Source organism: Ochotona princeps, chromosome 21 (genome assembly GCF_030435755.1).
Source record: "Ochotona princeps isolate mOchPri1 chromosome 21, mOchPri1.hap1, whole genome shotgun sequence".
Classification (NCBI taxonomy): Eukaryota; Metazoa; Chordata; class Mammalia; order Lagomorpha; family Ochotonidae; genus Ochotona; species Ochotona princeps.
Window position 1 is genome coordinate 3428381 of NC_080852.1, and position 24137 is coordinate 3452517.

The following is a 24137-nucleotide window of genomic DNA, read 5'->3' on the forward strand; positions in this document are numbered from 1 at the left end:
GACCACCAATCCCTTCTACGCTCAACACAAAACCTGCGTCGCCAATGAGAGAACTTTATAAAAGATTTAGAGATGCTGGACTTCTTTTGGGGGGGGGACTATTTTTGTACGGAAAAAAACTGGCTCGTGGGTGGACTGGGGAGGGCCTGGGGAATGGACCTTGTGTAGATCTGAAATAAAAGAAAACTACACACAACTTTTTTTTGTTTAATTGAAAAGTGGATATACAGAGAGCAGAAGAGACAGAGAGGAAGATCTTCCATTGGATGATTCACTCCCCAAGTGAGCACAATGGCTGGAGCTGAGCCAATATGAAGCCTGTAGACAGGAGCCCTTTCGGGTCTCCCACAAAGGTACAGGATCCCAAGGCTAGGCTGATGACCCCTGCACCTCTAGGCTTCCAGCTGCTCCAGGCCCAGGCCCACTCAGCCCAAGAAACCAACACACCTGCCCCACTGCTCCACTTGCTGCTGTAGAACCAGGTGGGCACTGCCAGCCACCCGGCACCTCCAACAGGCTGCTCACAGACCAAGCTGCATGTGGGGCCTTGCCCTGCCAAGAAGCTCATAGACCACTACTGCAAGGATTGGCCAGTTCAGCTGGTATCCCCTGTGCCCCCAGCCTGCAGGAAGTCCACTCTGGTGACAATCCTGACCTCCCCCCTTGACCCTGTCCCACGTTCCCAGCTTGCTTGCAAGTCACTCAAGGGTCAGGTGGGCTCAACTATTGATCCATGTGCCTCTAGCACAACCTCACCATTGCCCCCTACCACTGATCAAAGGCCAGGCCTGTTCAGACAGCATTCCTGGCCCTCAGCATGCACTCCATCTGCTCCAGGGCCACATCATTCCAGCTGCCTATGCCAGTGCACCCCTCAGCCCTAGCTCAAAGGTTGCTCAACCCCTCATGCTGTTTGGTTGGTATCCCCATGTACACCTAGTATGCACACCATGCATTTCAGAGCCAATGGGTCATGGCAGTAAGCCCAGAACCCTAGGAACCCACTGGCCACTATTCCAGGAACAAGCTGGACAAACCAGTACACTGTGCGCCCCTCTCTGCCTGCCATCTGCTTCATAGCCAAGTCATCCTGGCTGGTGTCCCTGCTCCTACAGAATGTAGTCCTCCATTTCAAAGCCAGGCTGAATTGCATGGATGGGGGGGAGGTGGTGAAGGGCTTCCTTAACATAACACCTTCCATCACCCCACGTGCCTGGCCACGGCCAGGCTCGGTTAGACAGCCTGGGCTCTATTCCAAGAGCACTGCCACACTGTCCACTGTCAGCAGCTCGAGAGCGAGTTGGGCTTAGCCAATGATCTCACTCCCTCAGCAGGCAGTGTGCTTGCCAGCCACTCCAGGGCTGGGCCCCTTCTGCCAGTGACCCTGCATCCCCAGCCTGCACACCTTGAGTCCCCTGCCACACAACATGCCCACGCTGCCTCTTTACCTAACCCTCCAGTGTCATCCTGCCACACCTAGTCTACCTGGATGTCCTCCAGGGCCAGGAGGGCTTGGCCCCACTACACTCATTTCTAGCCTGCCTGCCCCCATAGCCTTCCCACTGTTGTAGGCAAAGCAGGCTAGGGTGATAAGAAAATCAACACGAAACACTGCAACAACCTATTTCCTGTCTCATGAAAAAATGGTCATGTAGTCAACTCTAGTTTGCAAAGCAGGGTTTATTTAAGGAGCAGAAGGAAGGTGGCCTGCACTAGCAGCAGGAGGGACTCCAAGGGAAGAAGACCCATGAAAAAGATGGAAATTGTGTCCATTCAGCACCATCTCAGGGAGGGGTTGACATGAGTCACCCCAAGGGCAGAGAGAAATAAACTTTTTCACAATGGGCAGCAATGTCTGCTGCATCAACCAGAAATAAAAGGCTGAAATCTGTGGCTTCCTCCTCCAATGTTATGGGGCTAGGCAGGCAGTTCAGAGTCACCAGTTTGGAAGCCACTCCCCATCCTACTACCTGGATATTTCCTCCTGCCCATCTGGTATGCTCACCTATCTGCAACCTAATAGGGGCAGGTATTGCATTGTTGTGTAACCACTCCCCTCACAAGCCCCCACAATGGCCCCTGATACCAGGACAGGGACTCACTGTCTTGGTCACATGCTTCCATTGCTCTGGCACTCTGACTCTTGGTCTCCCCAGTACCTGGTTGGTCTTAGGTCTCCAGGTAGCCCCTGAACATGGCCCCTGTATGTGTCTATTCCTCACAATCTCTTTACTGCTTGAGTGGGACAGGAAAGATGTTAATTCTAAGATGCTTTGTATTTCTAATTTGTGTATTTTCTGGAGTTCTGGGAGAGGTAAGGCCTAGCAGTAATGGAATGTGGACAGAGAAGCCAGGAAACGGTGGATGTCTGTAGTCCAAGCCCCTCTCTCTCTTTTTTTCCCTTGAATTTATTATGTTTTTATCATAAAGTCAGAAGACACAGAGGAGGAGAGACAGAGAAAGATCCTGTCTGATGATTCAAACCCAAGTGACCGCAATGGCTGGTGCTCAACCAATCTGAAGCCAGGAGCCAGTAACTTTCTCCAGTCTCCCACAGGCATGCAGGGTCCCAAGGTTTTCTTAGGCTACAAGCAGGGAGTTGGATGGGAAGTAGGAATGCGGGATTAGAACCGGTGTCTATATGGGATCCTGGCATGTTCAAGGCAAGGACTTTAGCTGCTAGGCCACTTGGCTGGGTCCCTGAGACTCTCTTCAACAAGTGCAGCCCAGGGCCTGGCCAGTTCTGTCCACAATCCTGTGGCCCCAGCATGTTTGCTGAACAGCAAAGTTTATGAAGGAGTCAGGTATACCAACGATCCAGCCTGGGTCAGCTCTCCCTTCCTTCAGAGAGTGACTTCAACATGAGAGTTAGATGGGTTTTTATGAAAGAATGAGTTATACAGCCTTAGGAACCAGGTAAGTTGGACAGCCACAGTAGGCTGCCATGTTTACAATGGGTGCACCATGGGTGGGCTATGGCACTGCAGCAGTCTGCCAGCTCTAGACTGGATCTGCCAAGGACCCTAACACCCCGGTCCTCCATCTTGCTCCTCCGGAATAGGTTCACTCTCCCTGGGTCCACAGCACATCTAGCACTCCCACCTTGGCTGCTGCAGCAAACACAGGTCTTCAGAACTGGCAAAGCATGTGCTTCTAGCCAGCCTGTCATGCCTCCCTCAGGCTTCTCCAGGCATTCTGCCTGCAGCTTGCTTTAGGGACAGATTGGCTTGGCCAGAGTAACATGCCCCACAACACACCCACCCCATCAACCAGCCTTGGCACTGGCAGATCAGATGAACCCAGGAGGCACTTTCCGTGCCCCAGCCTGCTTGTCAAACCTAACAGAAAAAATCTGAGTCTCAAAATACTATTAACAGGGTCCGGCGGCACGGCCTAGTGGCTAAAGTCCTCACCTTGAACGTCCTGGGATCCCATATGGGCGCCGGTACTAATCCAGGCTCCGCTTTCCATCCAGCTCCCTGCTTGTGGCCTGGGAAAGCAGGAGAGGACAGCCCAATGCATTGGGACCCTGCGCCCACATGGGAGACCCGGAAGAGTTTCCTGGTTCCCGGCATTGGATCGGCACAGAACCGGCCGTTGCGGCTCACTTGGAGAGTGAATCATCAGACGGGAAGATCTTCTTCTTTGTCTTTCCTCCTTCTGTATATCTGACTTTGTAATAAAATAAATAAATGTTTAAAAAAAATACTATTAACAAAAGGAGAAGAAGATGCTGTTATTTTAGAACTTCCCGGAAAGTCACCAATAATGGTGGGTAGGTCTGTAACAGTGCAAGAAGGGCCAACACAGAGCCTGATGGGCTGTCAGGAGCCGTGCACTATAGCCACACTGAAGCCATTTTGAATATAGACCTATGGGACAGTGGAAACCCCCGGTTGGCTAGATGCTTGGGAAAGAAGTTATGAAACTAATCACACGCTTAGCTTCAATTGTTCCTAATAACTGTTTCAGAATGTGATTGATGCTGTACTTACCAACATCTTGTTACTGATTACCTACGCTATTGTCGATATGTTGGTTACTATTGTTGATATGGTGGCTGCTCAAGAACAATCGGTCTTGAGACCATGGCTTGCGTCCCAGTTTCTCTTTCCCTGAGCCTTAGTTACTGAAGAATATAAAAACCCTCAGTTGAAATCAATAAACTGACAGCTTGATCAGACCTACTGTCTTGCTGTCCATTCTTCGTGTCTCTTGTCCCTCCATTCTCTCCTAGGTGGCTGCGACCCCGTTGACTGTCCTGCTGGCCAGGACAATGGGCCACTTGGTGCTGTCCAGTCTGGATCTTTGTGATGTGCACATCTACAGCAGGGAAGAAATACAAGTAACTGTCCTCCCATGCATTCAAGCCCTTTGGATCAATGTGTTTTCTTGTCTGTCAGACTCTCTACACACATATATGTGTGTGTGTGCTAGGGGAGAATCCTGTGACATCACAGGTTTTTTTTTTTTTTAGATTGATTTTGTTTTTGTTGGACAATCAGGTCTACAGAGAGAAGGAGAGACAGAGAGAAAGATTTTCCATCCACTGGTTCAGTCCCCAAGTTGCAGCAACAGCCAGAGCTGAGCCAATCCAAATCCAGGAGCCAAGAGCTAGGAGTTTTTTTCTTACCACCAAATAGACTAACTTTTACCATTTTGTTTGATCTCTTAGTCTTTGCAGTATGGATGCTACTTCCAAAAACTGTGTGTGTGTTTTAGGCGTACCTTTTTGTTTTATGTGACTGATTCCATCTCTGCAGTAATTAGAAAGTATTTCAGATGAAAATGAAAATAAAGAAAAGTTATTTGAGGGAAGCACACAAGACAATGTTCAAGTACCCTGAATGTGATGGTGGGGCTTAAAACCAGAAAAAAAAAAAAATTAGACTTGCATTTCTCAGTTTCCGTTAGATTGAAAAAACAGTTAAGACCATACCTGAACTTCTCAAGAAACTGGGAGTATACCTGAATTTCAAAAGAAATGAGACAGGGCTATTTACAATTGGGTTGAGATAATCTTCAAATACACTTAACAGACTCTAGGGAAACTACTCAAACAAAAATTTAGGAGATACATGTTGGTCTGTTAATAGAGAACAGAATATGCACCAACTAACATATTCAGTTAAAATGAGGAGATGTGGGCATCTAGTAGAGTGGATGAGAAACTGCTTAGGAGACGCTCACCCTACACTAGACTTCTGGAGTTTGTGTTATGGCTCCACAACAAATTCCATCTTGGTGCAATCTCACTTTCTGGAGGCAAGCAAGAAATTTCCCAAGTATGCAAGTCTTTGCACCTGCTAAAATGGACACAGATTTAGTTCCTGGCTCCTGTTTTTGGCTTGACCTTGTCAAAATCTTGCAGGGACTTTAAGGACTTAATCAGTAGATGGTAGATAACTCTCCATGACTTTTGTAAATGAAATATACTAACAAGAATTATTATCAAAATGATAAAAGAAAAGGAAATAATTTCAAAACAAGAATGGGCATGGATGTTTGGGGCAGCTTTTCACACATAATTTTGAGGACCACATGCTTCTTCCCAGTGATTCTAAATAGAGCAGAGCATTCTTTAAAGGAAAATCTCATAGAAAGGCAAAGGAAAGTACACACCGATTGACAGTAAAGAATATGAGTTAATACAACAGTATAACTACTGAGCCAGTGGTAACTACTACTTAGCAGTATGATTAGAGATCTCAGTTAACACTAGATTAAGAAAAAGTCAAGGGCCCTGTGCCATAGTGTAGCAGTTAAGGTCCTCACTTGAACATGTTGGGATCCCATATGGGAGCCAGCTCTATTCCCAGCAGCCCTGCTTCCCATTCAGCTCCCTGCCTGTGGCCTGGGAATGCAGTTGAAGAAGGCCAAATCCTTGAGACCCTGTACTCATGTGGGAGACCTGGAAGAAGCTCCTGGCTTCAGATTGGCTCAACTCTAGCCATTGCTAACACTTGGGGAGTGAAACATCGGATGGAAGATCTGGCTCTCTGTTTCTCCTTCTCTCTGTATATGTGGTTTTCCAATAAAAATAATAATAATAAATCTTTTTAAAAATAATAAAAAGAAAAAAGTGAAGCCAAATCCTAGAGAAACTCAAAATCACTGTATATGGAGCAAATGTTAGAAATCCTTCTACCCTACCCATACTTCATACACCATCAGAATTTATCCACAGTCTGTAACATAACATTGTGCCATATGCAAAACACTTGCAATTAGCATATGACAAATAAAAAGCAAGAAAAATATTGTCACCAGTATGAAAGCTACTCAGACAAACAAAAATAGTGTAGTGAGGGTCCTGTAAATGTTTCAATGGGGGATCTCAAGTTGAGGACATTCTAATGAAATATATGCACTTAAGTTAGGTAAAAGGAGAAGAACTAAAATTTGGAAGCTTAATTTAATTTTTTCTTATTCACTGGGGTGATTTTTTCATCTACTGTCTCACTTCCCACATGCCTGCAACAGCCAATTGACTGAAAATAAGTCAGGTTTTACACACTGCTACCCAAGCCACTGTCTGCTGCCTCCCAGCCTGGGCAGTAGCTGCATACTGAATTTGCACAGAACTGAAACCCAGGCATTCTGATGCAGACACAAGAGTCCCAATGTCAACTTGGTTTTTTTCTTTTTTGTTTAAGATTTTATTTATTTTCCTTGCCACATATATATATGTATATATATATAAAGAGAGAGAGAGAGAGAGAGAAAAGAGAGAGAGGAGGAGACAGAGAGGAAGCTTTTCTGCCCAATGATTCACACCCCATGCAGCTGCAACAGCTGGAGCTGAGCTATTGCGAGCCAGGATACCAGAAATTGCTTTGGGTCAGCCACAAGGCTTCAGGGTCCAAGGCTTTGGGCCGCCCTCTACTGTTTTTAGAATTCACAAGCAGGAAGCTGGATAGGAAGTGGAGATGCTGGGATTAGAACCAGTGCCCATACGGGATCCCACCACATTAAAGGTGATAATTTTAACCCATGCACTAACGCACCAGGCCCGCCAATGTCATCTTAAGCACTGTCACACATGCTCACACAGGGCAGTGAGGCCTTCCTGTGCTGCGTCAAGTGACATCTCACTGCTTTTCTCCCACACCTAATGTTCACAGCAAACAGTTCTTCTAAAGACCTATTAATTACTTTGTGAAATAGAATTACAAAAAAAAAAAAGACAACTTATTTAATTGTATTTTGGAGGAAATAGTACTCCTGTTGTGATTTTTCAGGACAGAGAGCAGCACTTGGCATTGAGGCAAGAGTTCTGGACATTCAGAGATTTATTCTCTGCCTTAATGCTCTCTGCTGAGCCTCACTTGTGCCCTTTACAACTCATGGGGACATTTAATCCCAATCATGAGAACTTAAGCCAATGCATGACAAAATATCAGAAGCCATCAGTATAAACCAGTAGTGCTGCCTTCACAGCTTCTTCGTCAGGTTCTAGAGAAGCCCCTTTGTGTGAGTCCCCTTGGCTTGTCTACAAGGTCGCCCTGCCACCCCAGGCCTCTGCCAAGCACAGTGCCAGCACCACATGCTGCCCCTCAACCTTGCAGCAAAACTCGGAGGAAAACAGGGCTGTTTGTTCTAACTGCTGGAGTCTGTGCTGCTCTGGTGTTAGCAACAAGAAAACTGCCCCAGACCCTTAGGAGGAGCTTCACTGAGGACTGAAATGGAGGTTGGAGATGCTGTTGCTCAAATCAAGACAATCATGGCAAAATAAAACGATAATTGTGATAAAGAAAAAAAAGGAAATCATGCCCAACATGAAGGTCGAACTGTCCCTGGGCACTCAATCCCTCCTCACTGCACAATGGGTTCAACTGGGAGGCCTAGTGTTCAAGGTCAGTGCTGCAGAGTGAGGACCCCAAGATCCCCCTCCTGGTCCCCGCCTGCCCATCCCGGAGCCTCAGGAGATGGTTCCACACACTCACCCTTCCCAGCTTCAGACGAGTCGGGGGTCCTGCAGAGGCTCCTGCAGGGAGGGAGCTCACAGGGCAGCACTAGCTCAGCCACCTGCGCCTCTCCACCAGCACAACCAGCAACGTGGCTATGGTGGTGCCCACAACAACCTCCATCCTGCTGCCACAGGGCTTCCTGGGCGCGCCTGAATGGACCACTCTCACAGACCTTGACTACACATATCACAGAATGCGCAGCCAATCACAATCACAAAGGGCACTCAGGTAGGATTCTAGAGGGAGGGGAAGTAATGGGAGGGAGAGGCGGAGCTTCACCTCAGGCTGGAAGTGGCCTACTCTCTTGCAGCTTGAGCCTTCCAACAGCAGGGGCCGCTGTCGCCTCTCACGTCAATCCACCTCCTGGCCTCTCCTTCCCTCTCTGCTTCAGGCTCAAGTTTGGAAACCCCAAAATTTGTGACAAGAGTCTGCAGATACACCACGCTGAATGTTCAATAGATTCCCGGACTTTTCTTCTCCATTATTGCGCTTCTTTCCACTAGTTCATTTGACTGTTTAAAATGCAGAACTGGGCCTGGTGAGGTGCATTAGCTGCTAAAATCCTTGCCTTGAGTGTGCTGGGATCCCACATGGGTTCCGGTTCTAATCCCTGCGGCCCTATTGCACATACAGCTCCCTGCTGTGCCCTGGGAAAGCAGTGTAGAAAAGCCCCAAGACGTGGGAAGTTGTGGAAATTTCTGACCTGTGGCTTCAAGTTTGAGCAGCCCTAGCTCATGCGGTCACTTGGGAAGTGAATCAGGGGACAGAACATTGATAATTAGCAAGTTGCTGTTTAAAATTTAACTCTTTAACTACCATTGCCTTCATTGTTTGATTTCCTGTTTGCACATTCACAATCATGTAAAAGAGACAAAGTGAGAAGCAGGCTTTCCATGTTAAATCTAGCCAACGAAAACCTACAATGATACATGTAATTCATATTATATTTACATTTTCTATGTATGCACTTTGTATTTTTCTTTAATTTTGTTCTTACAATTACTGTCTTTTGGTTTCAGTTTTAAACATCCTATTTAGGGATATTTATAAAGAAAAAAATTTGGAAAGTCAAAGATATAGGCAACAAGAGAGGCACAGAGGGAGATCTTCTGTCCACTGATTCACTCCCCAAGTAGCCGCAATGGCCAGAGCTGTGCCAGTCTGAAGCCTGGAGCCTGGAGCCTCTTCCAGGTTTCCCACAGGGGTGCAGGATCCCAAGGCTTTGGGCTGGCCTCAGCTGCTTTCCATAAGCAGGGAGCTGGATGGGAATTTATCGCTGCAGGGATTTGTTGCCGCAGCCCAGCAGCGTCAACACTAAAATGACGAGGCATGCTCTTTAGGATCCGGGAAAAGCTGGAACCGTAACTGGAACCCTGACTGCCAAAAGCAGCTGCGTTTAAATCCTTATGTCCGCTGTTTCTGTCCCCATTGGTCTAAGCTTTCCTTCCCACTTCTACAGCTCTCTCTGCCACCTTTCTTGCCGCCCGTCCTTCATTCTTTTTTTTTTTAAAGATTTATTTTTATTACAAAGTCAGATATACAGAGAGGAGAGACAGAGACGAAGATCTTCCATCTGATGATTCACTCCACAAGTGAGCCGCAATGGGCCGGTGTGCGCGAATTCGATGCCGGGAACCTGGAACCTCTTCCAGGTCTCCCATGTGGGTGCAGTGTCCCAATGCATTGGGCCATCCTCTCCTGCTTTCCCAGGCCACAAGCAGGGAGCTGGATGGGAAGTGGAGCTGCCAGGATTAGACCCGGCGCCCATATGGGATCCCGGGGCTTTCAAGGCGAGGACTTTAGCCATTAGGCCACGCCGCCGGACCCCCGTCCTTCATTCTTCCCCAGTCTTTCTCTTCGTAGTCCCCCAGACTTCCTCTCCTTCTTTCTCATCCCGTCTCTCCGCACTGTTTTTACTGCTTCTGTCTGTATCCCTCTTTTTTACTTTCTCTCCAGCGCTCTTTCTCCCATCCTTTCTTCTTCTCACTCATCCCCGTAATTCTCCATCCACCATTCTCGTCTCAGTCTGTCATCATCCCAGTCTAGCCATTCATCTGGCTTTCACTGGCTACTTTTACATCGTTCTCCACCAATCACTTCTCCCCATGGGTCCACTTGGTGCTACGTGATAGGCCAGTAATCACAGCGAGGTCATTAGCCTATCCCTGTGACTTCCTGTTTACCTGCTGGTGAGACCAGCCCCGCCTCCTAGTCTGGGCCAGCCGCCATCTTGCGAAGGTCCCTCCTATTCAGAATTTTCTATTCTGGGGAGTGGCTTCAGCATCCCGCTCCCCATAGGGGTTAAAACTGGTGCTCGTATGGGATCCTGGCACATTTATATCCTTGACATTGATTACTTACATGGCATTTCTTTCTTAATAACTTTTACTAATTTTATTTATTTATTTATTTATTTATTTATTTATTTATTTATTTGAAGGACAGATTTACATAAAGAAGAAGAGAGAGAGAGAGAGAAATATCCTGAATCTGCTGGTTCCATTCACAAGTGGACATAACAGCCAGAACTGAGTTGATGTGAAGCCAGGCACCTCATCCAGGAATCCATGTGTGTGCAGGGTCCTATTTTGTATTATTGTATTATGTAAACAGAATCTGTTTCAAGCAGATAATTTGAGCCTTCATGGCATTCTTGATAAGCACTCAGAAATTCAAATTCTGGCACTTTATTTATCTTCTGTAATCAGATGAATTTTGGAATTAGGATCTATAAGAGTCATTTGCGGACAAGGTGTGGTAGCTTAATAGTTCATGCCCCAGCTGCTCCACTTCCCTACCAGCTTCCTGCTTGTGGCCTGGGAATGCAGTAGAAGATGGCTTAAAGCTTGGGATCATGCACACATATGGGAAACCTGATGAAGAATCCTGGCTCCTAGCTTGGGGTCGTCTCATGTGAGTCGATGCTGCCACTTGGGGGTTGAACCACCAGATGGAAGATCTTCCTCTCTGTCTCTCATTATCTCTGAAATCTGAGTTTTAAATAGCAGGTAAGTAAAGCTTTATTAAAGATAACCATTTTGTCATGCACTTTGATGTATTTTTAAATCACTGTGATGTTGGAATCATGTGAAACAAAAATGTGTACATGCATAAAATATGTATTTAAATAATTTCAAATGACTGAATAATATATACACCTATTCAATGTAAATTTTGAAAGGTTTATTGGCAGGTACACTTTTAGTCAAGTATGATGAGTCTCTATATAAAGTCCAATAAACCAATCAGAAACACAATTGTGTTATTTTCAGTGCTGACTGAATGGCTGGGCTAGTTCTCAACTCCAACTATAAGTATGCCTGTGGCTCTGACAGAACCCAGTATTAGCTAACAGCACTGCTGTGGAATCAGTCAGCACCCAGCTGGGTCATTGGACCAGACACTGTCCTGCCCACATCTTACCACTGATGCTGAACAAGCAAGGCAGTGGTCCAATGATGGCCAGTCAAGTGAAAGGCCAGGGGCAGAGAGGAGGGGAATCCAGGAGATCCCTGACACTGATGGAATTAGAAGCTCAGACACCCTGTTCTGGATGTGGACTCCATGAGAAATGATACAACGTGAGCACAGATATCATTTTTGAAAAGGTTTCTGTTGCTACCAAATAGGACCCTTGAGAAAATACATTGTGATTCTAGAAAGGGACACCACTTTGCTTAGAATCAAACCTACAAAATAAGCAAGTTTCATTTGAAGAGATCATGTGACAGACAACAACATCACTATTTATTAAGAGGGTTATAATCAGTTACTTTCTAAATGTAGTTGTCAGCAGCAGTTAAATGAATGATTTCCTCACCATAGCCTCTGCCCCTTTTTGGTGCATGGCTATCTCTGCCAGTGCCACTGTCCTGGTAGCTGACGTCCACTGGAAGGTGCCAGTGAGTCCAACAGCCAGTAGCAACACCAGTCACTACATGTGCAAGCCTGCTCAGCTGCCTGGCCCTTCACTTCAAGTCCACCCACCCCACATGCCAATCCAGGCTCATAGAGGTTGTACCCACATGCCTAACCATCCTAACCTGCATGCCAGCCCTTCCAAAGCCAGCTGGGTTGTACTGTTGCACAGTAACTTCTAGTATGCCACCTCCTACAAGCCCACTGAACCAGGGCCACATGGTCGCATGGTCGCAGCCAGTGGTCCATGTGTTTACAGCCACCCTTGCCTGCTACAAGGCCAAGACAGCTTTGTTGGCATCCCCAGCACCACTTCTCAACGCACCCTGTTATGCCACAGGCTGCTCTATGGCTATGTCGGCTTGGTAACAGCAACTGGCCCCACAGCAGGTACACGCCACCAAATTGCCTGATGCTCCAGGGGTAAGCTGCTTAGGCTGTGTTCCCTCTAATCCCTCATCCTCAATGTGCCTGTAGCAAGTCCACCTGGTCTGCAGCTCTATAGCCAGGCAAGCTAGGCCACCAGCTTCTTCACTCAGACAACCTCTTGCCTGCCAGACACTCCCAGGCCAGCTGGGATGCCTCTGCATCCCATATCTCCCCACTCTACCACCTGTCAAGATGACCACTGCTCCACAGTGGAGCCTGACTGCATGGACCAGCTTACATGGCCCCAGCCCTCATGCACCACACTCTGCCTGCATTCCAGTGCCAGACACTTTCACCCAGCACCTACACTGCCCCAGCACTCCTGCCTTGTGCCCTGCTGCAGGGACAGGACTGCTTGACCAGACTCAATACCTCAAGTCCACCTGACCCTCCACACCACAGGTATCTTGAGGGTGGGTAGAATCAGTAAGTGCTCACTGCTCACCCTGTACCTCCAATACCCCCAAGGATCTCCACTTCAGGAACAGGCCAAGTTGGACTGTGCCCATGCTCCCTTAGCTTGCCTGCCACTTGTTCCAAAGCCACAAGGGGCTAGGTTGATGACCCCTGCACCTTTAGGCTTCTCGCTGCTCCAGGCCCAGGCACACTCTGCCCAAGACATCAGCACACCTGTCCCACTTGATGCTGTAGAATCAGCTGGGCACTTCTAGCCACCTGGCACCCCAAAAGGCTGCTCATAGACCAAGCAGCATGTGGGGCTTGCCCTGCCAAGAAGCTCATAGACCACCAGTGCAAGGACTGGCCAGTTATGCTGGCATCTCCTGTGTCCCCTGGCTGCCAAATGTCCACTCTACTAACAACTCTGCCCCCCCGTGACCAACCCCCTCTTTGGAGTTAGCCTGTAAGCCACTCCAGGGGCAAGTGGGCTAAACTGGTTCACCATGGGCCTCTAACCCTCCCTTACCATTGCCCCTTCCCAGTGATCTAGGGCCAGGCCTGTTCAGACAGCATTTCTGACCCTGAGCATGCACTCCATCTGCTTGAGGGCCACATCGCCCCAGCTGCCTAGGCCAGTTAATCACTCAGCCCTAGCTGGCAGGCCGCTCAACCCCACATGCTGTTTGGTTGGTATCCCCATGTGCCGCCAATACGGACACCATGTGTTTCAGAGACAATGAGTCACGGAGGTAAGCCCAGAGCCTAAAGTAATCCACTGGCTGCTATTCCAGGGCCAAGCCAGACAAGCCAGTGCACTGTGTGCCCCTCTTTGCCTGCCATCTGCTTCATAACCAAGTCATCCTGGCCCCTGTTCCTGCTCTTACAGCAATGTAGTCCTCCATTTCAGGGCCAGATTGAATAACGTGGTGGGCAGGGGAGGAGGGGGTGAAGCAAAAGTGCATCTTTAACAAAACACCTTCCATTGCCCCACTTGCCAATCCAGGGCCAGGCTCAGATAGCTGGCACCAGTGTTCCTCTGGCCTATGAGCACTGCCACACCATCTACTGTCTATTGCTCAACAGCCAGTCGGGCTCAGCCAGTGATCTCACTCCCTCAGCAGACAGTGTGCTTTCCAGCAGCTCTAGGGGAGGGCCCCTTTAGCCAGTGAACCTGCAGTCCCAGCCTGCACACCTTGAGTCCCCTGCCCCACAACATGCCCAACCTGTCACAGCACCTGACCCTTCATTATCATCTCCCACATCCCTGGCCTGCCTGGAAGCTCCTCCAGGGCCAGAAGCTTTTGGCCCAACACTCAACTCTAGTCTGCCCGCCCCCATAGCCTTCCCACTGCTGAAGGGCAAAGCAGGCTACTGTGGTGGGAAATCAACATGAAACACTGCAACAACCTATTTCCTGCCTCATGAAAAAGTGTTCATGTAGACAGTTCCAGTTTGCAAAACAGGGTTTACTTAAGAAGCAGAAGGAAGGTGGCCTGCCCTAGCAGCAGGAGGGACTCCAAAGGAAGAAACCCCTGAGAAAATGGTGGAGATAGTTTCTGTTAAGCACCGTCTCAGGGAGGGGTTCAGATGAGTCACCCCAAGGGCAGAGAGAAAGAAACTTATTCTCAATTGGCATTAATGTCTGCTAACTTGCACAGAAATAAAAGGCTAGAATGTGTGGCTTATTTCTCCCAATGTTGTGGGCTAGGCAGGCAGTCAGGGTGACCAGCTTGGAAGCCACATCCCATCCCACCACGTAGGTGTTTCCTCCTGCCTACCTGTGATGTTCACCTATCTGGAACCTGAGAGCGGGTGGTATTATATTTTATGTAACCACTCCCATCAGAAATCCTCACAATGGTCACAAGGGGCTCGCTCCCTTGGTCATGTGCTTCCACTGCTCTAGTACTCTGACTCTTGGTCTCCCCAGTACTTGCTTGATCTCGGGTATCCAAGTAGTCCCTGAACGTGGCACCTCTATGTGTGCATTACTAACACAATATTCAGAGTTTAGGTAGGACAGGAAAAGTGTTTTTTTTTTTTTTAATATTTATTTTAATTTTTTTTTATTACAAAGCCAGATATACAGAGAGGAGGAGACAGAGAGGAAGATCTTCCATCCAATGATTCATTCCCCAAGTGAGCCGCAATGGCCAGTGCTGTGCCGATCTGAAGCTGGGAACCAGGAACCTCTTCCAGGTCTCCCACACGGGTGCAGGGTCCCAAAGCTTTGGGCCGTCCTTGACTGCTTTCCCAGGCTACAAGCAGGGAGCTGGTTGGGAAGTGGAGCTTCTGGGGTTAGAATCGGCGCCCATATGGGATCCTGGTGCATTGAATGCAAGGACTTTAGCTGCTAGACCATGTGGCCAGGGCCCAGAAATGATGTTAATTCTAAGATGCTTTGTATTTCTGATGTGTGTACTTTCCAGAGTTCCGGGAGAGGTGAGGCTTAACAGTAATGAAATATGGACAGAGAAGCCAGGGAAGAGTGGATGTCTGCAGCCCGAGTATCTTTTTTTTTTTTTTTTAGTTTATTTTGTTTACATCACAAATTCAGATAGATAGAGGGTAGGAGAGGCAGCGAGGAAGATCCTCCGTCTAATGATTCACTCCCCAGGTGACCATAAAGGCTTGTGCTGCTCCGTTCCAAAGCCAGGAGCCAGGAACTTCCTCCTGATCTCCCACATGGGTGAAAGGTCCCAAGGTTTTCTCAGACCACAAGCAGGGAGTTGGATGGGAAGCAGGACTGCTGGGATTAGAACCAGTGCTCATATTGGATCCTGGCATCTTCAAGGTGAAGACTTTAGCTGCTAGGCCACCTGGCTGAGCACCCCATCCTCTCTTGATGAAGTACAGTCCAGGGTATGGCCCCTTCTATCTGTGACCTTGTGACACTAAGCAGTTTGCTAAACTGCAACATTTTTGAAGGAGGCAGGTAAACAGACCAACTGAGTTGGGTCAGCTGATCTTCCTTAATAGAGTGACCTTGACATGAGAGTTAGATGGGTTTTTTCTGGGAAGAGTGGGTTATATAGCTGTAGGAACCAGGTGAGTTGGACAGCCACAGGAGGCTGCCATGTTTACAGTGGGTGTACAAAGAGTGGGCTATAGCACTGCAGGAGGCTGTCAGCTCTAGACTGGCTCTGCCAAGGACCCTGCCGCCCCTGCCCTCCATCTTGCTCCTCAGGGCTAGCTTCACTCCCCCTTGGTACACAGCACATCTGCATTCCTGCTTTTGTTGCTGCAGCAAACACATGTCTTCATAGCCAGCAAAGCCTTTGCTTCTAGCCCACCTGTCACACCTCCCTCAGGCTTCTCCAGGTGTTCTTGATATTTGTGATTCCAATATAATTTTGTCACAAAATGTGGAATTTTGAAATTCCAAAAAAGCCCCCATCCCAGTTCATGCTCTCCAGTGAGAGTAGCTATCCAGCAAGGGAATCCTACCCTCCCCCAATATTCCCCCTCCTGGCTCTGTTCTCTCCATTCCTGGTTCTCACGCATGCTAGTTGGTTGCTGCGGTCACATCCAGTACAGGCAACTTCACAGTGACATTCCATAGTGTGCACTGGTTTGGGCAACCAAACCCGGCTCAACCCACACCCTGTTCTGGTGCTTGGATTTGCCATTGGATGACATGAGCTGATTCAACCGGGTCTGCCCCCAACCCATGCCAAGTGTTGAGTAAAAGCTTTTCCAGTCACTACATTCATATGGTTTTCCCCCAGTAGATTCTCTGATGTCTAATGAAGTGTGGCTTAAAAGGAAAGCCTTTTCCACACTGACTACATTCGTAAGGCTTTTCACCTGTGCTTTCTCTGATGTCTAAAAAGGTATGGCTTACAAGAAAAGCCTTTTCCACAGGCACTACATTCATAAGCTTTTTCTCCAATGTGGATTCTCTGATATCTAAGGAGGTGCAGCTTAAAAGGAAAACCTTTTTAACACTCACAACATTCTTAAGTCTTTTCACTTGTGTGCTTTCTCTGATGTCTCATGAGGTGTGACTTATAAACAAAACCTTTTCCACACTCTCTACATTCATAAAGTTTTTTCCAAGTGTGGATTCTCTGATGATAAATGAAACCCGACGTTTTGGTAAAAGCTTTTCCACACTCACTGTTATTTGTAAGTCTTATTTTTTAATAAAGGCAGACAGCTTTTTTTTTTTTTTTAAGATTTTATTATTATTGGAAAGCCGGATATACAGAGAGGAGGAGAGAGACAGAGAGGAAGATCTTCCATCCGATGTTTCACTCATCAAGTGAGCCACAATGGGCCGGTGCGCGCCTCTTATGCCAGGAACCAGGAACCTCTTCCAGGTCTCCCTCGCGGGTACAGGGTCCCAAAGTTTTGGCCCGTCCTCGACTGTTTTCCCAGGCCACAAGCAGAGAGCTGGATGGGAAGTGGAGCTGCCGGGATTAGAACCAGCGCCCATATGGGATCCCGGCACTTTCAAGGCGAGGACTTTAGCCACTAGGCCACACTGCTGGGTCCATTTGTAAGGTTTTTAACCAGTGTGGACTCTCTGATGTGATCTAATGCTTGACTTATCAGGAAATGTTTTTCCACACTCACTACATTCATAAGGTTTTTCCCCTGTGTGCTTCCTGATGACTAATGAGGTGTGACTTACGAATAAAATCTTTTTCACACTCACTGCATTCATAAGGTTTTTCCCCTGTGTGTATTCTCTGATGTGATCGAATACTTGACCTACCAGAAAACCTTTTTCACACTCACTGCATTCATAAGGTTTTTCCCCTGTGTGGACTCTCTGATGTGATCTAAAGGTTGACTTATAAGAAAAAGCTTTTCCACATTCACTGCATGCATAGGGTTTTTCCCCTGTGTGCATTCTCTGATGTCTAGAGAGGTGTGACTTATGAACAAAAGCTTTTCCACACTCACTGCATTCATAAGGTTTTTCCCCTGTGTGAATTCTCTGATGTGATTTAAAGTTTGCCTTAACAGAAAACATTTTTCCACACTCACTACATTCATAAGGTTTGTCCCCAGTGTGGATTCTCTGATGTGCAATGAGGTTTGACTTACGACTAAAAGCTTTTCCACACTCACTACATTCATAAGCTTTTTCACCTGTGTGCTTTCTCTGATGTGCAATGAGGTTTGTCTTATGAGAAAAGCCTTTTCCACACTCACTACGTTCATAAGTTTTTTCACCTGTGTGCTTTCTCTGATGTGCAATGAGGTTTGTCTTATGAGAAAAAGCTTTTCCACACTCACTACATTCATAAGCTTTTTCCCCTGTGTGGATTCTCTGATGCCTAATGAGGTGTGACTTATGAACAAAAGCTTTTCCACACTCACTACATTCATAAGATTTTTCCCCAGTATGGATTCTCTGATGTCTAATGAGGTATAGCTTATTGGAAAAGCATTTCCCAAACTCACTACACTCATAAGGTTTTTTCCCTGTGTGGATTCTCTGATGTGCAATGAGGTTTGATGTACGAATAAAAGCTTTTCCACACTCACTACATTCATAAGGTTTTTCTCCAGTGTGCTTCCTCTGATGACTAATGAGGTGTGACTTACGAATAAAAGCTTTTCCACACTCACTGCATTCATAAGGTTTTTCCCCTGTGTGGATTCTCTGATGCCTAATGAGGTGTGACTTCTGAACAAAAACTTTTCCACACACACTACATTCATAAGGTTTTTCCCCAGTATGGATTCTCTGATGTCTAATGAGGTGTGGCTTATCAGAAAAGCATTTTCCACACTCACTACACTCATAAGGTTTTTCTCCAGTATGGATTTTCTCATGCCTAATGAGGTGTGACTTATGAATAAAAGCTTTTCCACACACACCACATTTATAAGGTTTTTCTCCAGTGTGGATTCTCTGATGTGCAAGGAGCTGGGGCTTACGAGAAAAGCATTTCCCACACTCGCTACATTCATAAGGTTTCTCCCTGGTGTGGATTATCTGATGAGCAATGAGAGAAAATTGCTGGTGAAAGGTTTTTCCATGCTCATTGCATTCATATGGATTCTCTGCACTTGGAAGGATCTGATCTCTAATGAGTTCTGACTTCTGGTACATGTTTTCTTTACATTCTTTGAACACATATAGATTTTCTCCTGTGTCAGTTCTCTGTTTGCTGGTAAGGCAAGATTTAGAGTAGCCAACATGAATTGCTTCTCGCACACGGACAGGTTGCTGACTACATGGGTCTTTGGGAGAAACTTGCTCACACATAAGAACTGTCTTCTTCCCACTGAAAGTTTTCTCATTTCCATTGTGTTCAAAGGACTGCCAACAAATGTTTTTCTTGTCAAGCTGACTGAGATTTTCTTCACTCTCGAGGTTGTTCTCAGGGACATTAGAAGCATGTTTCTTTTCAAATGGTATTTCAACAGGCTTCCTGTGGAATTACAGGATTCAAAATAAACTGATGTCATTTCCTCTCTCCTTTTAAGAGGAACTAGATATCTGAGCCCCTCCTGGGAGTTGCTTTCCCCCTCCCCTTTTCCAAGTTCAACTGGTCAAATAACAAGTAAAAGTTTTGTCTGCAACTAGTTTCCATTTTCGGTTGCTATAGTATGTTACAGGAAAGATTCACTGAGCTTTCCTGGTAACATTTGATTCAGTGCACAATATGGGACTTGAGAAAGAATTTTGACTCTTATACAGGACCTATGATGGTAGACTTAGGAAAGAGAAGACTCCACAAGGTTTGTACTGAACCTGTGTAAAAGACCTTAGGTACTTCATGTCTCTGAAAAAATATGAACACACTCACCTACCCGCACAATCCCCAGCCATTGCCTAGCTCCAGCTCAACCTCCAGATGGATTGTACTTAGTTAGGCCACAGCACACAACAACATGAAGTGGAATTTGGAGAAGACTAGACTGAGCCAGGCTGCAACACATGCTGGTGGAAAATGAGTTGAGGCAAGCCCTGGCAGTCAGGGGGATGTTGGTGAGGGACCCATGATCTCTGGGTGCAGGAGATCCAGTGGGGCCCTGGTAGCCTTGTCTGGGCCCTTGGGGACAGCTGTGTGATGAACCCAGTTTATGAACCCCAGGGGTTGTATCTGTTGCTTGGCCTGTGTCCTTGGCTGGCCAGTGCAATGGGTCTTTGGTCTACAAGTCCTGGGTATACAGGGTGTGGCAGGCCTCAGGTCACCTGGCTTGGATACTTCACATGCCTGCATGGTGGTACTAGCTCAGTGAGCTCAGGGTGAGGCTCCACTGGGGCAGGATTGACTGACTCAGGTCTTACAGGAACTGGTACTCCTCAGTTGAAAATGAGTATTGGACAACTGGCCTCGCTCCACCTGGAGATGGAAGCCCACTGAGGCCTGGAAAGCACATCTGGACCATCCAAGAGAAAGCAGGAGAGGAAAGATTGGATAACTACCCCAGCCAAATATGACAGCAAATGTCTAGGTGAATGGATTCTCTAAGGTCAACCAAGTTAGCCAATGAACATTGAAAGGGCTCCCTCTTGCTTGAATCAGTGAGATGGACATCATGTCAGAACCACCTGGACAGAAACCATGGAGGGTGTGCCACATTGACACCATGGTTTGGTATCAGGGTTCTAGTACCCATCCTTAAGCACTAGGATAGGTGGGAGACCTGGTGTAGCTTCTCTGAATATCATTTAACCCTGACCTAAAACAGGAAGGAAAAATAGAAAATTTGGAAATGATCACAACAATTTCCCTTTAATGATCTAATACATGCACACACACACACAATACACAGAAACCCAAACCATGAAAAACTTTTGAAGTCACATTCCCCCAGTCTCACCCACCTCTTGATGTTGGAGGTGGGTGGAGCCTAGGCCTGCCTTGTTTTCAGTGTATCTGCTCCCAATATACTCACCAGGAACACTGAAACCCTTTGTACTCGGGCAGGCCCAGGCCTAGCTTACCACATGGTCATAGTGGCTGAACCTAAGGTCCTAAGCATGGACTCAAATCTCGCTTGGGTCCTCACAGGAACAGCAAGTGTATGGGAGAATAAAGAAAATACATAGTTTTCTACTAAATAGCAATTGATTACATTCAGGATCTGGATCTTAAATTCATTTTTTAATTTATCTTTTTGGAGACAGAGAAGTTTTATTGCAAAAGTGGTCATGTAAGCAGGGGAAGAGAAGGGAAGTGGAAAGCACGCCTTTAGAGAAAATTAGGTGGTGGTGTGCTTCTTGAAATTAGGGACACCTAGTTAGTAACTCTCGATTGTTGTTCCAACCCTTGGTTACTAAAACAGCATGCAGAACTGGAAAAAGGACCGACTCCTCTGTTTTCTCCCAATTCCTGTGAATCCCATCCTTCTACCTGATTTCACACTCCTACTTCTCCATATAAGTTAAAAGAATCACTGAGGTTTCCAAACATTTGGTTTGGTGCACAATATGGTACTTGAGACAGACTGCCGGCTCTTATACACAAGCTATGAGGCTGCACGTAGCAAAGAGAAAACTCCACAAGGTTTGTACTAAAGCTGTGGAAATGACCCTTGGCACCCCATGCCTCTGCACAAACATGAACACACCCTCCCACTAACCTAATCTCCAGACACTGTCCAGCTCCAGCTAAACTTCCAGACTGACTGTGATTTGGGGGGAATGGGAGGTGGAGATAGGGAGTATAACACTTTAGGTATTTAGAGGCTTTAATCACCAACTGCCTATTTTCACTTTTGCTCTCATGTCAATTTTCATTTTAGAAGCAAGTCTCTGGGTCCTTATATTTAGAAAACTGTTGGAGGATTGACGGAAGAGGTGAATTTTCTGCAGGACTTGAAACTCCTTCAGTAGATCCTGAATCCCAACTACCTGACATGGGACCAAAGTTCTGGGCTCTTTCTTCATGCTTCACATTGGTTTATCCTCATTGGAGGAGGGATCAGTGTCCAGACACCACCTAATATTCACTTTGGTTTGAGTTTTTATTGTTAAGATGCATTTATATTTAGTGGAAATTCAGATATACACAGAGGATGTGAGACACATAGGAAGATCTTCCATATGCTGATTCACTTCCCAAAAATACACAACTGCCAGAGCTGAGCTGCTTCAAAGGCAAGAACGAGGAGCTTCTTCCGGGTCTCCCACGCAGGTGTATAGTCATAAGCACGTGGGGTGTCCTCAATAGCTTTCCCAGGCCACAGGCTGATGAGGTCCATGCAGTGGGTGCAACAGACATGAAGCTGTGAAGAGAACTTTTCCATTTGCAGGCAAGGCCGCAGGGAATTCCCCACTGCATGACAAGGCCCAGCGGATATCTCTACAACCACCTGAAAAGCAGTTCCACCTCCCTTTGCATACACACCAGACAACCCCACAGAGATTTCTATAATTCATCATTGTCTGCCACTGTGGAGCTGTTTTTATGATCAGTGTGAGTTTAGAAGATGATGTTGGTGCGGGCCCAGCGGCGTGGCCTAGCGGCTAAGGTCCTCACCCTGAATGCCCTGGAATCCCATATGGGCACAGGTTCTAATCCAAGCAGCTCTACTTCCTGACCAGCTCCCTGTTTGTGGCCTGGGAAAGCAGTCGAGGACTCTGCAACCATGTGGGAGACCTGGAGGAGGTTCCTGGTTCCTGGCTTCGGATTGGCACAGCACCAGCCATTGCGGTTCACTTGGGGAGTGAATCATCGGATGGAAGATCTTCCTCTCTGTCTCTCCTCCTCTCTGTATATCTGACTTTGTATTAAAAAATAAATAAATCTTAAAAAAAAGAAGATGATGTTGGTGATAACATCTTAGCAAAGGGACCTTTTACTATTCCTACTCCCTTAGCTGGCCCTGTGATCATATGAAATTCAAGAATGTTAAGTCCCTACACCTAGCAGGAATCTATGCTTAGGCTTATCCTCCCACATTGACCATATGCTAATCAAGGATGTTAAGTCCCTAGGTATAGTGGAAATCTATTCTTTCCCTCTTTGACTAATCTTTAAGTCCCTCCTTCTGTGATACACTTCCTCCCTTAACTGACTCAAGAGTAAGTTGTAGAATCCGGATTGTAATAGGAATGTGTTACTGATTGACACGTACTATCTATTGAGAACTCCCTGACCACAGGATTAGGGCGGCTGATCCTGCCTCAACGTGAAACAATTGGCAGAACTATCCTTAGGAATGCCCGTTTGACCAGGTATGAAAAGTAGGTGCCAAAGATTGTGAAGGCTTCTGTATAAAAACAGAGGACAGCTCTCTTGCCTTGTCCATTATGATCCTGAAACTGTAGTGGTCCATTTGTTTTCTGTGCCTACTTCAAGCACCCTTCTTAAATTCTGAACGTGGCTAAGCTGGACTCCGGCAATGTGCAGAGAGCTGGATGTTAAGTGGGGCTACCAGGGCACAAACCGGTGTCCATATATGATCCCAGTGCATGCACAGCAAGAGCCAGCCACTAGGCTACCATGCCATGCCCTCAGGTTTGATCTTTACAAATGACTTATGTGGATGACTCCTCTACACTTCATACATGAGTTCAGAAAAAGCCAGTTTCTTCAAATTTGTCACTCATGTGGCTTCCCACCTCTGACAGCTGAACAGGCATAGAATGGCAGGTGTTTGAAGCAGTGTAGTAGCAGCTATTTCCTTGCTGGTTGAGAGACAACCAATACAATGGGAAGTGTCTTATCCACAGGTTCCTGTACAGACAAGGGATTTTCAGGGCACACTTAAAAATCTAATACCCTTCTGAAAAATTTTGCAGTCTTCATTCAAGAGGCACACCATCTCCTGGCTCTCTCCCAAGAAATGCTATTTGATTCTCTCTGCTTTCTACATTCACCTGGTCACTTTGCAAATAAAGCTACTATCTGCAAATGAAAAAGAAAAAAGGAGAAAGAAAGAATGAAACCCTATTTCTCAAGTCTAATTTTTGTATAATTTTCCTTTCATATTGTGCTGCAATTATGGCCAGAGCTAATGCTAAGCATCTTTGTGGCAATGCAGCTCTCTTTTCAGTTATTATGTAATTTTTGTGATTAAAACTTACCTGAAGATTATTTCTTGGTCTTTCTGATTAGCTCCAAGCAGCTCATTCTTTCCATGGGGATCTGAAATGAGGAAAAGAGTAACCATATCTCTGAACCACATCTAAATGTTTCTTTTCAAATGCTAACGTGAAGTCAATGAGATTTGCTGTCATCTAGATACAGCACATTTTAATATTAGTGAAATGTGGACATTTATGAGCAGTATTAAATAGGCATTACATCTCATCTATTAATGCCTTAACTTAATACCCATTTTTTAAAATGAAAATTTCAATTATGTGACATTGTGTATTTAACTTAAAGTGGGATATTACAGAAAATATGGTATAAAAATTCAAAATAAGGTTTGGGGTATCTTACATCCTATCTTAGCTCTAATTCATCTTTTGCTGGCTACTCTGCTTCAAATACAACCTCC

At 46.4% G+C, this 24137-nt stretch overlaps 2 protein-coding genes and 1 pseudogene across 2 annotated transcripts in view; 1 reads left to right on the top strand and 2 right to left on the bottom strand.

Annotated features, from left to right (window-relative positions):
* LOC131482929 (zinc finger protein 850-like) overlaps positions 1 to 24137 on the top strand; it is a 420589-nt pseudogene that overhangs the window by 175236 nt on the left and 221216 nt on the right.
* The window catches only part of LOC131482914 (zinc finger protein 510-like), a 138740-nt gene that overhangs the window by 94583 nt on the left and 20020 nt on the right, over positions 1 to 24137 (bottom strand). Inside the window, exon 5 of the mRNA XM_058679146.1 lies at positions 23719 to 23779. Within this exon, the coding sequence (XP_058535129.1) occupies positions 23719 to 23779 (61 nt within the window). The remainder of the gene's footprint in view (positions 1 to 23718; positions 23780 to 24137) is intronic.
* On the bottom strand, positions 17300 to 18807 carry LOC131482841 (zinc finger protein 420-like). Its single transcript, XM_058678707.1, has 2 exons — positions 17516 to 18807; positions 17300 to 17432 (listed from the first exon to the last, which is right to left on the bottom strand). The coding sequence occupies exons 1-2, from the start codon at positions 18784 to 18786 to the stop codon at positions 17300 to 17302; spliced, it is 1404 nt and encodes a 467-aa protein (XP_058534690.1). The 5' UTR covers positions 18787 to 18807.

Excerpts from the sequence above, each read along its gene's own strand:
- LOC131482841 (XM_058678707.1), bottom strand. The coding sequence starts at position 18,786 with ATGTACCAGAAGTCAGAACTCATTAGAGATCAGATCCTTCCAAGTGCA. Across the intron at positions 17,433-17,515 it reads GGAAAAGCTTTTTCTTATAA|GTCAAGTATTCGATCACATC; the intron begins GTCAACCTTTAG and ends GTTTTCTGGTAG.